At 47.0% G+C, this 16,691-nt stretch overlaps 2 protein-coding genes and 1 long non-coding RNA gene across 3 annotated transcripts; 2 read left to right on the plus strand and 1 right to left on the minus strand.

Moving 5' to 3' along the window:
- Nucleotides 1–598: 598 nt before the first annotated feature.
- LOC136451688 (uncharacterized) lies at nt 599–2,057 on the plus strand. Its single transcript, XR_010758627.1, has 2 exons — nt 599–736; nt 1,780–2,057. It is a non-coding gene; the product is annotated as an uncharacterized lncRNA (long non-coding RNA).
- Nucleotides 2,058–4,184: 2,127 nt separating this feature from the next.
- On the minus strand, nt 4,185–5,073 carry LOC136449627 (16.6 kDa heat shock protein-like). The gene has a single exon (XM_066449733.1). The coding sequence runs from the start codon at nt 4,935–4,937 to the stop codon at nt 4,494–4,496; it is 444 nt and encodes a 147-aa protein (XP_066305830.1). The 5' UTR covers nt 4,938–5,073; the 3' UTR covers nt 4,185–4,493.
- A 2,241-nt stretch (nt 5,074–7,314) lies between these two features.
- On the plus strand, nt 7,315–8,191 carry LOC136449626 (probable calcium-binding protein CML16). The gene has a single exon (XM_066449731.1). It carries the CDS (start codon nt 7,431–7,433, stop codon nt 7,995–7,997), a length of 567 nt encoding a protein of 188 aa, XP_066305828.1. The 5' UTR covers nt 7,315–7,430; the 3' UTR covers nt 7,998–8,191.
- The last annotated feature ends 8,500 nt before the right edge of the window (nt 8,192–16,691 follow it).

The following is a 16,691-nucleotide window of genomic DNA, read 5'->3' on the forward strand; positions in this document are numbered from 1 at the left end:
TTGGAGGTGTAGTTCAAGTGCCTTTAATGGCTGATTTTTGTTATTTTTGCTAGAGAGCAAAATTTGTATAAAACATGCATGTGGTAATTTTTGTACAGTCATTATATGCTATGAATAACCTAGGAAAAATATTAATTCTGTTGTTTGACACTTTTCATAGTACAAAGTAATTTCATGCTCATTTTCATGCTATAGCTTGTCATTTTTGTGTAGGATAGTTTACTTATCCAAATGCCATGAAATTTTTATGGTAGTCTGTTTAGGGTAGTAGTATGCTACTGCAATTTTCTCAGATTTTTAGGAGCATCAGAAATATAGGTTGCTATTCAAACCTATTATTAACTAGGGTTTAAGCCAGTGTCGCTTTAAGTGTGATTAAGAAAGTCGTAAAGCTTTGGTGTATCTTTGAAGCATTTCATAAGATAGGTTAACTTAACATATTAGTAGTAGAAGAGAATGCAGTAGATGACATGTGCTTGTAGTATAGTTCTTAGATGATGTTGACTACCTTGCATTTCAACATATCCATTGCATTCATCTCCTTCGATGCACCGTTTGCATAATCACTTACGCGCATTGCATCATACAGGATCGCAAACCGAGAACCTAGTCGTCATACCCGAGGAGCCAGAGGAGCAGCTCGAGGTGCAGCAGCAGGAAGTGCCAGAAGCCGACGAGGAGGACGTTGAGGAACTTCCGGAGTGCCCCGATCACCGTCCGAGCTCCTTCGAGAGAGGCAAGCCCCGGAGCATTTTTCTCCCGGTTTGCAATGATTTAATTAAATGCTTTACTTTAATTGATGCATTACGTTCAGGAGTTGTTTGCAACCGTTGCTGCATTATACCTTGTTTACCTTTGTTATACTATATCCTTGTTACCCTGGTATCCGCAGTCGAGTCAATACTTAGCTGGCTTAGACCGGTAGAAGTCGGGTGATTTCCTGTCACCTGCGAGCTATAGGTGGTTACCTGGATCTGCTTGGATGACTATGAAGTCATGGTATAACTAAGTGTTAAATGAAGTTGAGACCGGACGGAGACTTGCAGAGTTTTGGACTGTAGTGTTTCCGTCTGTGTCGATTAAGGACCGACCGTTGTTGGGCCTCGAGTCATGTTGAACGCATGCCTTACATTTAGCTGGCCGGATAAAGTACCTTCCGACCGCGAAGCTGGGAGATTTTTCGGGCCGAGTAGATTGCCCGCAGCGCACTGTGCCGGAGCAGGTGTGGTAGGACACGGGGGCGAGATGATAAGACCAAAGTGCAGTCGGTCGGCCCCCGGGTACATGTGGTTCCTAGCAAACTCGAGATACCTGGAAAGTTGGCTCGGTGATCAATATCTCACTTTAGCGGGTGAGTGAGGTTTGTGTAAGGAATAAATCACCAGCTGGTTAGGAATCGATTCGAATCGCCATCGCTCCTGGATAGTGAGCACTTGACTTGAGTGACTTCATCGTAGTAAATGTTATGGAACACTTGGACAGTTATAATGAATATGACAGTATGGAAGTTATTTAATGATCATTGGTTATCATTATCTGCTTAATCACATGTTTACTCTAGCATAGGTGCAAACCTAGTTGACAGGTTAATAATAATTAACTTGGCAATAATGCTTTTAGACAGGTTCTTGAAATGCTAAAAATGCTTCTTTTTGCAAATGAGTCAGCTACCCTACTATAAAGCCCTTCATAATCCTTGGTGTCATTATTTTCGGTTATGTCGGGTAAGTCTGGCTGAGTACCTTCTCGTACTCAGGGTTTTATTCCCACTTGTTGCAGATGGGCAGATGTACTATGGCTACTGTATCAACTGCCTGTATCCTGCGATGGGTGATGCTTAGGACCATGGGCATGGTCATTCCTTACGTCTCATCTGATGCTTTTGTTGGAGATGATCATTCGCTGGCACTATATTTGAACTCCGTGTGAGTGTGTGTGGTTTTAAACAAATGACTTCCGCTACTTTTTATTCGAACTTGTTTTGTAATAACTATGTTTAAACTCTGATGTATCTGTTATGCAAACTTTTATGTAATATGTGATTGGTGACCGCTAAACTTATTACGATCATGGCTGGGACATGAGTTGGTTTGAAATCCTTCGTGATTTCACGGACTACCGGGTTATACGGGCTTAAGTTTGCTAAAGCGTCTGCTCTGGTGGATGATTTTCTTACTTAATTTCGTATAATTGGTCGGTTCTGTTACATTCACCACCCGCATCTGTCCTCGCCATAGCTTCACACTCTAGGTGCTCCCTCGGTCTCTCCCCATCTTTCCATGCTCATTCTCTGTAATTTTGATTTTTGCATGTCAATCACTCAATTGATGAATTGGATTGGATATTTAGGGTTAAGATTGAATGTGTACTGCCTCAGTAGCTCCTTAGTCCTTATGATGCGTTGATTTGTTGGTCCTTATTATGCTACTCTTGTTCTTGGATTAGGATTAGGATGTCGACTTCCGAAGCTGCAGCTGCTGCTGGTACTACAGCAGCGGCTCCAGAAGCCGCCGAGGTTGCCAACCACCTAAAGAGGAAATCATCTGATATAGGCTGGGAGTGGGGGCGTCTCTGTGATCCCAATGACAAGAACAAAGTCAAGTGTCTTCTTTGTGGCCATGAGAGTGCAGGAATTAATCGCATTAAGCAGCATCTTGCTCATAGGGGCACGTCTATAGTGAAGTGCCAAAAAGTTCCTGAGGAAGTTAAGCAAAAGTGCATTAAGAATCTTGATGAAATAGCAAAGAAGAAGAAAGATAATCATGTGATGAACTGTGACTGTTGTGTGTATATTTTCTTGTGATATTTTGCCTTGTGCTGCTGCCCTGTTGTTTGGAAGCTTGGCTGTACATGTAGTCATGTACAATATTGAGCTGCCCCTCATAGATGAGTTTCTACTCTTTACCTATTATTTGATTTTTCTGTTTTCAGATTATTAACTTGTCTCTCTTTGATTGTTAGCTGCTGTTGAATGCAAGAAACCAATGAGGAAAGGAACTGATGTCAAAAACAAGTGTGCAGCAAGAGGTGTGGTCATTGTTATTACTTCTAGTTGTGTTATTAGTACTGATTTTGCTCTCAGCATCACAAAAAGTAAAAAACAAAACAAAAACATTTAATCATATTTAATCTACGTTTAAACTTCCGAAACTCTAAACCATAGGCTAGCGTCTAGCGTTTTTTTGAACATTGTGAATAGCAAAACAATAGGAACATAAATAAATAGATTTTAAATAAATCTAAATAGATCCACCAATAGATAGATAACATTTTTTGGGGGAAAAATGGTACTAGTTTCATATTTACTTGATTAAAATAAATTCGTTAATGATTTTTATACATTAAGCCAAATTTTAATTATTTTTTAAAACAAAAACCATCTAGAGGACCAAATTTGTCTGGTTTCAATAGTTGGAAGGCGGCTTCATATTTCAAGATTGAAAAATGGATTACTGTGCAAGTTAGAGGTTGGAAATCGGACTCGTGCTAAACCTTTAGGCAACGCTACAGCTGCAGCTGCCAGGGACGAAGACTCGCCATAGACTTCGAACTACGGATCACCAGACGTACACACACAGGAGGAATGTGTCTATTTTCTCTAAATTTAAAGTCTCTGTTCAAAAGAAAAAGTCGTTGCCGTTGACGAGGGCTGATTAGTACTGTAAGCAAATCACTGCCTCACTTCACTGGTCAGTACTGTAAGCAATGCAATCCAGTCAACACACGGTAGTAACTTGACTAACCAATGACTCAGATTCTCGGAATAGCAGCAGGCTCAGCTCATTATGATTACCGAGTCAAATACCGACAGAGCTTACATATTTGTAATTACAAAAGAAACTACCTAGCGACCGTGAAGAGGATCAACCATAGGAACAAACACAAACTACCTAGCGACCGTGAGGAGGATCAACCATAGAGATAAACACAGTAGGCCCTGAACTCAGTGGCTAAAAAGCGTTGTGCTCTAAGCTAGTGATGTTCAGCTCCATGACCACCGGATCGAAATCTGGAACGAAGAGCGCCCGAAGGACCTCCTATTTGGAGGGCGACAACGGCGCAGCGAAGGAGGCAGCCTCTGCGATCTCTAGCTTTTGCTTTCAGTCGGCTCAGCTCATCACAAGCTGATCGTCTGAACTTCCAATTTGGCGAAACACAGTCCGTTTATTTCGGCAAACACTGTCTTGTAGCAGTAGCAGTAGTCTGGAAGAACTCAAGACGAACTCAGTTTGTTCGACTGCACGAATGACTGATACACAACTGTCAACAGCTAAAAAAGCACAGGCGCATTACACATCACATAGACACAAGACACTTAGCAGAAGCACTTGACACAGAAACACAACACTTACATACACAAACGATGGATGGATACAGACAGTTTTATTCTTCTTCTTGTCCCACTGCAGGTTATACTACTTGTAGTACAGCTTGGCCCTTCGTATCATTCGTACTGTGATCGCGTCCATGAAAGCATGCAACGACCGGATCGATCAACCAGAGATCTCGACGGCCCTGACCTGCGGCTTCTTGACCTCCTCCTTGGGCACGGTGACCGTGAGCACGCCGTTGTCCATGGACGCGCGCACCTGGTCCAGCTTGGCGCCGCGCGGCAGGCGGAACCGCCTCTGGAACCTACCGCAGCTGCGCTCGACGAGGCGCCACGCCTCGTCCTTGCCGGCCTCCTCCCTGGCGCGCTCGCCGCTGATGACGAGCACGTTGCCGTCCTCCACCTCGACCTTGGCGGCCTCCTTCTTGACGCCGGGGAGGTCGGCCCTGAACACGTGCGCCTCGGGGGTCTCCTTCCAGTCCACGCGCACGTTGGTGAGCACGGGGCACTGCTCGGCCAGCGGCCGGACGACGCCGAACGGGTCGGCGGACGTCCAGAAGTCCAGCGACAGCGGGTCGAACACGTTGCTGCTGCGCACCAGCGACATTATTGCTTGCTTCTTGCGATCAGCCGATCAGACCACGTGAACTCGATCGATGCTGCTTTGTTTCTAGGAGATGTATGTATAGCTAGCTAGCTGCTTCGATTGCTGCTCGTGTCGAACTTGGAGAGTGATCGCTCAATTGCCGTTGCGTTTTATAGGAGCCAATCGACGATCTGTTGGACGCGTCGTGAAGGTCCAGGACTGATGTCTCCTGCTTGTTCTAGCGCCAGTCGGATGAGTCGCGAAGCCTCTTTTTCTGCTAAATAAAAAACCGAGCGCGGATTAGCACGAGTTTTCTAGACTGGATGGGGAGTGGGTAGGTGTTGCGTGGGCCATGGATGAGGACTGGCGTGGCTGCGTGGGCACTGCACTGGAGTCGTGCGTGATGGGCTGAAAAGGTGTAATGGGTCGAGGTGCAAAGAGATGGGCTGGCATACCCAACTTTGAGATAACATGCCGGGTTAACATGGATCATGAGTCTCGGCGTGGGCTCTGGAGTCTAGATGACACTGAATTGTCGCCGTGTGTGACAGGCAGAAAAGGTGGAATGGACCCAGGTGAGAATTTGGATCCAGCTAAGCACGGAAAGACTAGAGTGGGCCTGAAACATGGTAGATGAATCGTGCCGGCCCACGATCTCAGTGCAAGGCCTGAACACAACACTAGGCTGCTGGGTTAGTTGTGCTTTGCCGATTTGACTAGCCCAACTAGTTTGGCAGCCCAACACGGATATATCCATTTTTTTAGAAAATGGATAAAATCTAGCTTTCCGTATCTTTAAGGAAGAGGCATAAGTTCATAGTGCCAGATGGCTTCCCTAAAAAAAAAGAGGCATAAGTTCATATATAAGTCCAAAATTGTTACAAAGTTTTACTAACTTCGTTTAACATTAATAGCCAATACGGGTGCAAGAGCAACCTTGACATGACATGGATGGCCTTGGCCCAACATGAGCAAGCTCGGGCGACCCCTGGCGTGCGGGGCTGGAGCCCCGACACAGGTGGCCTCACTCAACCCCGCAAAAAGGTCCAAAGGCAATGCGAAGATCAAGTGGTCGACACCTCAAGGAAGACCAAGGAGTACTATTGAAGATCATAGAAGCCATGCATAAGGTCCAAAGTCATCAAGATGAAGAAGCCCAGATGAAAAGACGCGAAGAAACGAAGTAAAATAAGCACTGCCAAGGACTACTCAGAAGGTCTGGTGTTTCACATAAAAGAGGCGTCGAAGAAAAAAGATTGAGTTCGGTAGAAGACAGACAGCGTCCAGTCACTCATCGAAAATGTCTGGTGATGTAGAAAAATAGGGCACTGGAGCTTAAGCTCGAAGAAGACTGCTCTGCAGAAGGGTTCACCTACCACCAAAATATACTAGGGACAGAGCACCGACCTGAAGCTTGACCCAATAAGAAGTTTAGGACTATCTTATTATTCACACTAGTGATGCTCTAAGAAGGTTAGTGGGCCATTCAGGAGTGGATCAAGCATGAGAGTGGATCTACCGTTTGTATGTGTGGCCGCACGGCATATCGTGGCAGTCGAAGTGTCCCAGCTGCATCAAGATTTGTGCTCACGTGTGAGTCAACTTACTAAACCATTAGATTTAATATAAGACACTAAACCATGTATCCTAAACCATAAACCCTAATCCCTAAACCTTAATCCCTAATCCCTAATCAAGCAATATAGGCTATGTTCGCTTTGCTGAAAAGCCATGGCTGAAAGTACTGTCCGCTGATTTGTTGTAAGAGAAAAACACTGTTCGTTCGCTGAAATAGTAATGCTCGAAAGACAAGTGAACAGGGCCATAGGAATGTAGCAGCATCAAGATTCGTGCCGCCAGCTGTATGGACGGTCGAGATAGGCCCCCAGCCACGTACACAGACAGGGAGGCTTTTCCCATCAAGCACGACACACACACCGTGAGCCGTGCCCACACGTACTACATGATTTGGATTGTGTTGTGGCCGATGGGCCACGTGCCTTGCGGACGCATGACGACCCATTGGTACAGATAGACGTGGGTGGTGATTCACAGATTCAGGCTGCCTCCTCAACGCGCTTCTGCTCTGGACCTTCTAGGAAAGTGCCCGCCGCAGCAAAGGAAACCTGCACCGAGATCCGCACCGGCCGGCCGCGCGGCCTCTCCGTCGGCCTTCCACGTGGCTCAGCCGCGGCGCGATGCCTGGCACATTCACCAACCGAGGCAGCCGCCACGAAGACCCGTCTCGCAGTCTCTCTCCCGTTCACCGGTTCACGTACGACTCCGCACGGCAAGCGAGAAAAAAGTCGGCGCCTTTACCGCAGCGTGTCAATAGCGCGTGGTGGTCGCCAGTGTGCCTGCACCAGCGGCCTATTAATACCTCCGGCGACGGCGAGACCACTCCTGCATCCAGAACGCCACAAGCTCACACCACACACCTCCTCTTCAGCCGCAAGACCACACAGGCAAAGCGCCCTTCACATCACCACCACCACCACACTCCGTTCCATCGCCATGTCGACCAGCGCCAGCGAGAACAGGCAAGCCCAGCAGCAGGCGAGGCCCCCGGCGGTGGTGTCGTCGGCCGCGGACGACGCGGAGATGCAGAGGGTGTTCGCCCACATCGACGCGGACGGCGACGGCCGGATCTCCCCTTCCGAGCTGGCCGCGGTGTCGCGCGCCATCTCCCCGCCGGCGAGCTCCTCGCACGGGCGCCGCGAGGTGGCCGCGATGATGGACGAGCTGGACACGGACCGCGACGGCTTCGTGGACCTCGGCGAGTTCAAGGCGTTCCACGCGCGCGGCCCCGGGGACAACGGCGGGGACGAGCTCGAAGCCGAGCTCCACGCCGCCTTCGACGTGTACGACGTCGACGGCGACGGCCGCATCACGGCGGCCGAGCTGGGCAAGGTGCTCGCGCGCATCGGCGAGGGGTGCAGCGCCGAGGAGTGCCTGAGGATGATCGCCTGCGTCGACACCGACGGCGACGGCTGCGTCGGCTTCGAGGAGTTCAAGAAGATGATGTGCCCCCAGCAGCCCCAAGCCGGCGCCGCCGGGCCGGACAAGGCCAAGAGGGAGTAACGGGTGTGTGCTCGGGGGGAAAGGGCTGGAGTGTCTCTGCCTCTGGCATTATTTTCACCTACTGTGTCTGGAGGAAATACTCCTGCAGTAAAATGTAAAACCACTGTACTTGGGAATAAAAATTCTCCATGACTATCATGTAGACGTAGGAGTTGTACGTATTATATAATGTATACTCATCATCTACAGTATTATATTGTGGCGTACTTGATGTATGTATTGATTTGATTTGCTGCCCCAGACGGGCAGACCAGTTTGGTTTGACTAATAATCCAAGCCATTCCCGGCTCACATGTGTGCGACTTTGCTGCGATTTGAGGGTTCTGGTCAGGATTAGCACGGAAGCAAATACGACATCCTAGAGAAAAACTGGAGCTCCTCTCTTCAGAGCTCAGACACAGTTTCTCTGAACGTTTTGCTTTCGTTTCCTGGTGTGATTTCCCTGTTTTCAGATTTCAGTGAGCGTTCCTTTGATTTTGACAGGCGTAAGTTGCATAATTACACTGTAGTGATTCTGATTCAGTTGGTTGAGCGGTCGACAAATTCTGATGTGACAGCAATATCCGTAGACTCCGTAGGAGATAAGGAGAGAGATGCGTTGGCATTCCAATAGCGCGTGGGTGCCCTACAACCAGATCGACCGGTTCCATTTCCATCCACAATGCGATTGCCATGGGATTGGTCCTGCGATCGGGGAAATCTTCACGGCAATGGCATCCACACGTTGTATCAGCTTTCTGTATCCAGTGGCCCTGTTCGTTTCGCTGAAATTTAGCTTATGTTGATATTTATGTTGATTTGTTGTGAGAGAAAACAACGAAGGAGTAGGGTTGGGCGCACGTCGATCAATCTATCCAGATGTAAAACGACCTACAGAGAAGACGTAGCTGAACTTTGCAAAGCAGCACTAAAGTCCTAGAGCTATGACTACACTGAAGCATCACATTCCGTGGCTCTGTGATCAGTTGCTGGTTTTAAATTTCCACGGCAACGCCCTTCAAAATCACCCAGCCCCTTCCGAATCAGCTTCCAGACGACCGGCTAATGGTCATATCAAAGATTCTCGGTTGTTGAGCCCGTCAGCTAAGCTCTAATCTTCGAAAATTTCAGTCTCTATAAGTTTTGCTTCCTCTTCCTATTGGGTCGGTCGACCGTCAGCTGGCTATTTTCAAAGCAACCGGCTTCATTCCCACGATCATAATAAAAAAAGGTACGCAGATTGTGATAGGTACAACCTCTTCTATTTGTGATAAAAGATGTAGTTAATCCTGGTACATGAAGAAATAGAGTAACAGAGAGGAGAGGGTGAGAGGTAAGAAATCACCAACCGTCGGAGGGCTTGGCGGAGGAGCTACAACCGTCCATGGCGATGTCGGTGTTGTTGTGGAGTCCGGTGGTGCGGTCCAGCAGTGGCGCGGTGTCCCGGCGGAGAAGACGGTGGCGGCTTTCCGTCATTGGCTGCGCACCCTCTAGATCGTTTTTTTAATTTTAACACTTTTTCGAACTTAATTTTAAATCTAACACTCTAGGTTTTTTTTAAAACTAACACTTTTTGCCGCACCTATTGCCCTGGCGCGGCCAAATGCCTGTGCCACGCCATGCATGGTGGCGTGGCAGAGGGTTGACGTGGCGACGACCAGAAGCGCTGACCGCTGACGTGGCTAGGCTCTGCCGCGCCACCGATCTTGGCGCGACAGTGCCGCGTCCTGATCCATGGCGTGGCAGTGCCGCGCTCTGATCGGTGGCGCGGCAGAGCCGAGTATAACCTCCGCCGCGGCCAGTCCCGCTGCTCGAGCAGCAAAACGGCCTAGGCGTCGCTCCCGCTCCCGACTGTCGCCAAGCACGCAGGCCACCGCGCCACGAACGGCGGCAGCCCGGCCCTCTATTGCCGCCTCCCTCCCTTCCCTTCCATTCACCGGCCGCCTCCCTCCCTCCTCGTCCTAGTTCAAGGTAATGACGTACATTTTATTTTTGTTTGAATGGTGGATATGATATTATAAATGGGAGTTAAGGTAAGTAGGAAAATTATGTTTGGGAACTATGGTGAAGATATTAGTATGAGTTTATCAATGTTAAGGTTAATTATTTAATTAGAAGTATGTTTGCCATGCATATTTTTGTTGCTATAATTGTTGTTTATAATATTTTAGTTGCATTGTGAATGATTACATTTTACATTAATTTGCGTTGTTTTGATTGGTGTTTAATTTGAACCGTTTTATTAGATGGAAGACATGTTTCGGGAGCAGTTATGGCGAAAACGGGGTCGTCCTAGAGAAATGTATCCCGACGAGTCTAGCAAAGATGCCCCCGTCCCTCCTGAACTCCCTGTCCCTAAGTGTGACTATGGTCATCCAGCCGACGTGTTTCAATCGAGACATCCGGACACAGCGGCTCGTTGCTTCTACACGTGCAGTCGTTTTAATGTAAGTTATTGTTTCCGTATATTTTTCTTCTTCATTTGTATTACTAGGTTACTAATATTTTGTTGAATTTTTATTGTGTAGGCCCATGAGAGGTGCTTTTTCTTTTAGTGGATCGACGGTGCAGACAAGTTTGACCCCAGGTACCTCATTTTCAACGATTGGTGCAGAGGGCGACATCCACGAGAGCACTTCGAATGGTGGGTTCCACCTCCCCCTAACCCCCCTCCAATGACGGCTAAGGAGAATCACTTAGCCGCAGTTAGACGACTCGAGGAACCTCCTTTGTGCCATTGCGGAGACCAAGCCGTGATAAACCCTGACAATACGTTGGAGTTTGTGTGTCCAAACAAGCATGAAGTAAGTGCAAAGTGTATGTGTTGAAATATTGAGCTATATGTGTCATGTACTAATGTCACGTTATTTAGGTGTATTCAATGGCGAAGTGTCGTTTCAAGGAGTGGTTGTATGGGCTGAAATGAATCTTCTGCAGGTACATAACAACGCTATCGTGTAGAACGTATTAGCTACGTAATTGAGAGATCGTTGTTATGCCACCGAATTCGTCGTTAGAAATTATTTATTTCCTAAGTTTGTGAGAACGTACGACACGTACATACATCATGTTACTTGTGCATCTCATTCATCTCATGCATACCTCCCCTTATAAATTGATTATCTCATTTTGATAAAAGTGTATCACCAAAAATATGTTTCCCCGAAGTAATAAGAGAACTTTTGCTACAGATGGCCCGCACGAAGCAGACCGCCCGTAAGTCCACCGGAGGAAGAGCACCCCGACGTCCGTTGGCCCTGAGGGAGCACCGCACCATGGACACCTTCTTGAGCGAGTTTGGCATGCCGACCTTGCTTTGGAGAGTGCTCCATGATGTGGGGTACCTAGAGGGTCAAGAGCTGGTGTACTCTTGGAATGAGAGCTAGTTAGCAGATGATGGACTTGCAGTGGTGGAGATCACGGTTCCTGCTCTCGGTGATGCTCCAGATTGGGATGGTTGGCATTTGGAGTTTGAGGGTCGCACTCCAGCTGAGGGTGCAGAGGGAGCAGCCTTCCGTGTCATCAGGGACATTATGAGCAGATTTCCCAGTGAGCTTGCTGCAGCTCTAGCTGGTACTTTTCCTAGGGATGATCCTCGTGATGCCATTTGGGTTCAGCCTCAAGGAAGCGCATTAGTCAGAGGTCCAGCTGAGGGACAGGCTAGCGACAACCAGGCAATGAGTGCTATGTTCGCCGCCATCAGAGCGTATGAGGGTCTCGAGAGTACCTACTGGACTTTGACTGGCTTGCGTAGTGAGGATAAGCTCAAAGGGAAGAAGCAGAAGAAGAGACAGGCATGAGCCATAGCTAGCTTGCAGGAGCAGTTGGCTGATATGAACTTACAGCGAGATCAGGCGGTTGAGAGAGGTGATAGAGCTATGCAGCGAGTGCATACGTTGACTCAAGCCAACAACAATGCAGACCGCATGATTGGACAGTTGGTTCAGGAAAGGAATGAAGCCTGGAACGCAAGAAACCTTCTGTTGCAGAGAGTCGATGAGCTAGAGGAATACAACGGCAACCTGCACGAGGAGTTTCACGCGCTCTACAATGGGGTTGGCCCATATGCTCCACCGAACGCCGCTGGCATGGACATCGACGACGACAACCAGGATGAGCCTGTAGTTTCACCTGGAGGCGATGGTGACGTCTCCGATCCCGACGATGGCCCCGAGGAGTAGGCTAGTTGTCTTGCGCTAGTATCTAGGTCTTGTCGCGATGACCTTTCTTTTGTTGGCATGTAATCTATCGTATGTTGCTTCGAACGTATGAGAATTGGCATGTGGTTGGAACTTGATTTTCAAATGCGATATCTGAACGCATAAAAAGTCCAGTGTATGTATGCTGGCAATGTGATTGTATGGACGCGATGTTTGCCATTTAAGTAATCCGATTAAGTGCTGTTGTTTTAATTGGAATTGCGATTGTTGTGCCTCTGTTTTATTGTATGAATTTATTCTCTCCAGTAAATTCAGTACGGCATAATTTTTCCTTCACTCGCAATTATTACAGCTCCACTCAATCATTACTTGTTGCTGAAATATGCAGATGACAAACACTCGCCGAACCATGTATGAAGCCGCTGAGCCCGGTGCTAACGGTTCAGGGACTGGTGGTGGTGGTGGAAATCATGGCAACAACAATGAGCCTCCCCATGAACCGCATTTGCCACCTCCTCCCCCGTTTACCCCCGAGATGTTTCTCGCACAGCTGCTCGGGAGTCAGCGCAATGCGGAACAATCCCAGAAGAACATGGAAGATTTTCTGCGCACCATAGCCAACAACGTGCAACGTGGTAACAATCAAGGTGGTGGCATGGGAGTGAACCAATACAGCAGCTTCAAAGATTTCATGGACACCAGGCCGCCCGTATTCAAGGAAGCAACAGAGCCACTCGATGCTGAGGAATGGATCAACACGATGGAAGATAAATTCCGTGTGTTGAGGATGACTGAGGTTCTAAAAACGGAATATGCCGCACTTCAATTGCAAGGACCGACGGGAATGTGGTGGAAGCACCATCGCACCACCTTCCCTCCAAATGCTCAGATTTCTTGGAGAGAGTTTGCTGAGGCCTTCCGTGGAGTCTATATTCCACCCGGGCTGACTAAAATGAAATTGGGAGAGTTTCTGGCATTGAACCAGGGTACCAAAACCGTGACGCAATACCTGCATGCCTTCAACAATTTGTGTCGCTATGCTCCCGACATGGTAGACACAGATGCCAAAAGGATAGCCAGTTTTAAGAGGGGTCTAAATCCAAAAATGATGAAGCATGTTGGTACCAATAACCACGTCAGATTCAACGACTTCATCAGCGACTGTCTGAAGCAGGAGAAGAATAACAACGCCAGCACCGCAGCCAAGACACGCAAAAGAGCCTTCGAAGGTGGGCCGTCTCAAGCTAGAGCACCTATGGGAGGTCATCCTCCTTATCGCCCATCGGCACCTGGCGCTAGATTCAGGCCACCTCAGCCAAGAAGCCAGAATTTCCATGGACCTCAAAAGCCGTACAAGATGGCAGTACAGCCCAACAAAGCAGCCGCAACTACGGTACAAAGCAGTTCCAAGGGAGCTGTGGGATCTGCCGGAACAGTAAGAGGACCCTGCTATAACTGCGATCAACCCGGTCATTTCTCGAGGTTTTGTCCATACCCGCCCAAGAAGAAGCAGCAGACTTATAATGCTAGAGTGCACAGTACAACAGTGGATGAAATTCCAGAGGGAGAGCCCATCACTGCTGGTAAGTTTACTGTCAATGAAAACCCTGCAGTTGTTCTATTTGATTCTGGATCATCGCATTCTTTTATGAGTCAAGCATTTGCACAGAAACATGAACAACTATGCACAGAATTGGGTTATGGTTACCGTATAAGTTCAGCAGGGGCTGATGTTTTGACCAACCGGATGGTTCGAGGGGCAACCCTTGAATTAGGTAGCAGGAAGTTCCGAGTGAACTTGATAGTTATGCCTGGGTTAGTCTTGGATGTCATTATAGGGATGAATTGGATGAAGGATTGGGGAGCAGTCATAGATACTGGAGGTCGAGTACTTACCCTTAAGGATCCCCTGGGTGAGGGTACTTTCCATGTACCATTGCCTCGAAGAACAGACCTTATAAGTGTTACATGCGCTACGGCAGTCATTCCTATTCATCAGATTCCGGTAGTGTGTGAATTCCCGGACGTATTCCCGGATGAGCTACCTGGTCTTCCGCCAGATAGGGAGATTGAGTTTGGAATTGAGTTAGTCCCCGGAACCGCTCCGATTTCAAGGAGGCCCTATCGGATGCCTCCCGACGAGTTAGCTGAGCTAAAGAAGCAATTAGAAGATTTGTCGAAAAAGGGGTTTATTCGGCCAAGCAAGTTTGAATGGGGATGTCCAGCTTTGTTTGTGAAGAAAAAGAAAGAGGGCACGTTGAGAATGTGCGTAGATTATAGGCCACTCAATGCTGTGACCGTCAAGAATAAATATCCCTTGCCACATATTGATGTTCTGTTTGACCAATTATCCAAGGCCAAGGTGTTCTCAAAAATAGATTTGAGATCCGGTTATCATCAGATCAAGATTAGGCCACAGGATATACCAAAAACTGCATTTTCCACCAGATACGGGTTGTATGAGTATCTTGTCATGTCTTTTGGCTTTACAAATGCTCCCGCATATTTTATGTTCTTGATGAATACAGTTTTCATGCCAGAATTGGATAAGTTTGTGGTAGTATTCATCGATGACATTCTGGTGTACTCCGAGAATGAGAAAGATCACGAAGAGCATCTGAGAACTGTCTTGACCAGACTTAGAGATCATCAATTGTATGCTAAGTTTAGCAAATGCGAATTCTGGTTGAAGGAAGTTCCTTTCCTTGGTCACATTCTGTCAGAGAATGGAGTTTCAGTCGATCCAAGTAAGGTGCAAGAAGTTATGAATTGGAAAGCACCAACCTCAGTTCCTGAGATTAGAAGTTTCTTAGGACTAGCGGGTTATTACCGTCGCTTTATACCAGATTTCTCAAAGATCGCCAAACCGATGACGAGTCTCCTACAGAAGGATCACAAGTTTGTGTGGACAGAGGAGTGTGAAGCAGCTTTCCACACTTTGCGGAAACTGTTGACCACTGCTCCTGTTCTAGCACAACCAGATATCGAGAAACCATTTGATGTGTTTTGCGACGCATCTAAAACTGGATTGGGTTGTGTACTTATGCAAGAAAGGAGAGTCATAGCTTATGCATCACGTCAATTGAGGAAGCACGAGGTCAACTATCCAACACATGATCTGGAACTTGCTGCAGTTGTGCACGCCCTAAAAATTTGGAGACATTATCTACTTGGTAATGTGTGCAATATTTTCACGGATCACAAGAGTCTTAAGTATATCTTTACCCAACCAGAGCTAAACATGAGACAGCGTAGATGGTTGGAATTGATCAAAGATTACAATTTGAATGTGCAATATCATCCTGGTAAAGCCAATGTAGTGGCAGATGCTTTGAGCAGAAAGTCACATTACTTGAATGTGCAGCCATTACTTGAAGATGGATTCGATCTAATGCATCCTGTTGTGTTACATAGTATTCAGATTAGTTGCTCGTTGGAGAGTAAGATAATAGAAGGCCAGAAAACTGACAAGGGGATATTCCACATCAAAGAGAAAATAAAAGAAAAGCCGTCTCAACACTTTAAAGTGGATGAACAGGGCGTGTTGTGGTTTGACAACCGTCTTGTGGTTCCCAAGGATCGAGAGCTTAGGAATAAACTCATGGATGAAGCTCACCTTTCTAAGCTATCTATCCATCCTGGAAGTAGTAAGATGTATCAAGAACTAAGATCTCGCTATTGGTGGACCAAAATGAAGAAAGAAATTACAGCATATGTTGCCAGATGTGACACATGTTGTCGAGTGAAAGCCATTCACATGAAACCTGCCGGTATGTTGCAACCCTTATCAGTCCCTAGTTAGAAGTGGGACGATATCAGTATGGATTTTATCACGGGTTTGCCCACTACTCAAAAAGGACATGATTCGATTTGGGTAATTATGGATCGTCTTACCAAGACCGCTCATTTCCTACCTGTCAAAACCACTTATCGACCACCTCAATATGCCGAGAAGTATGTCGCAGAAATTGTGAGGTTGCATGGTATACCAAAGACCATAATATCTGATAGAGGCTCATAGTTCACGGCTCATTTTTGGGAACATTTACACAAAGGCTTAGGAACTAGTTTGATTCGCAGTACCGCTTATCATCCTCAGACAGATGGTCAGACTGAACGAGTAAATGCTGTTTTGGAGGATATGTTGAGAGCCTGTGTATTATCTTCTAAGGGATCATGGGAGTCATGGTTACCGTTAGCTGAGTTTTCTTATAATAATAGTTATCAAGAAAGCATCAAGATGGCCCCATTCGAAGCTTTATATGGCAGAAAATGTAGAACACCATTGAATTGGATCGAGCCTGGTGATAGACGGTATTATGGCATTGACTTTGTAGAAGAAGCCGAGAAGAGAGTTCATATTATTCAGCAGAATATGAAAGCTGCCCAATCACGTCAGAAAAGCTATGCGGACAAAAGAAGGAGACCCCTTGAGTTTGAAGTTGGTGATTATGTTTATCTGAAAGTCACAGCAATGAAGAAGAAAATGTTTGGAATCCGAAGAAAGCTTGCCGCAAGATTCGTAGGACCATACAAGATCTTGGAACAAAGAGGT

The sequence above is a fragment of the Miscanthus floridulus genome, chromosome 5 (assembly GCF_019320115.1).
Source record: "Miscanthus floridulus cultivar M001 chromosome 5, ASM1932011v1, whole genome shotgun sequence".
Classification (NCBI taxonomy): Eukaryota; Viridiplantae; Streptophyta; class Magnoliopsida; order Poales; family Poaceae; genus Miscanthus; species Miscanthus floridulus.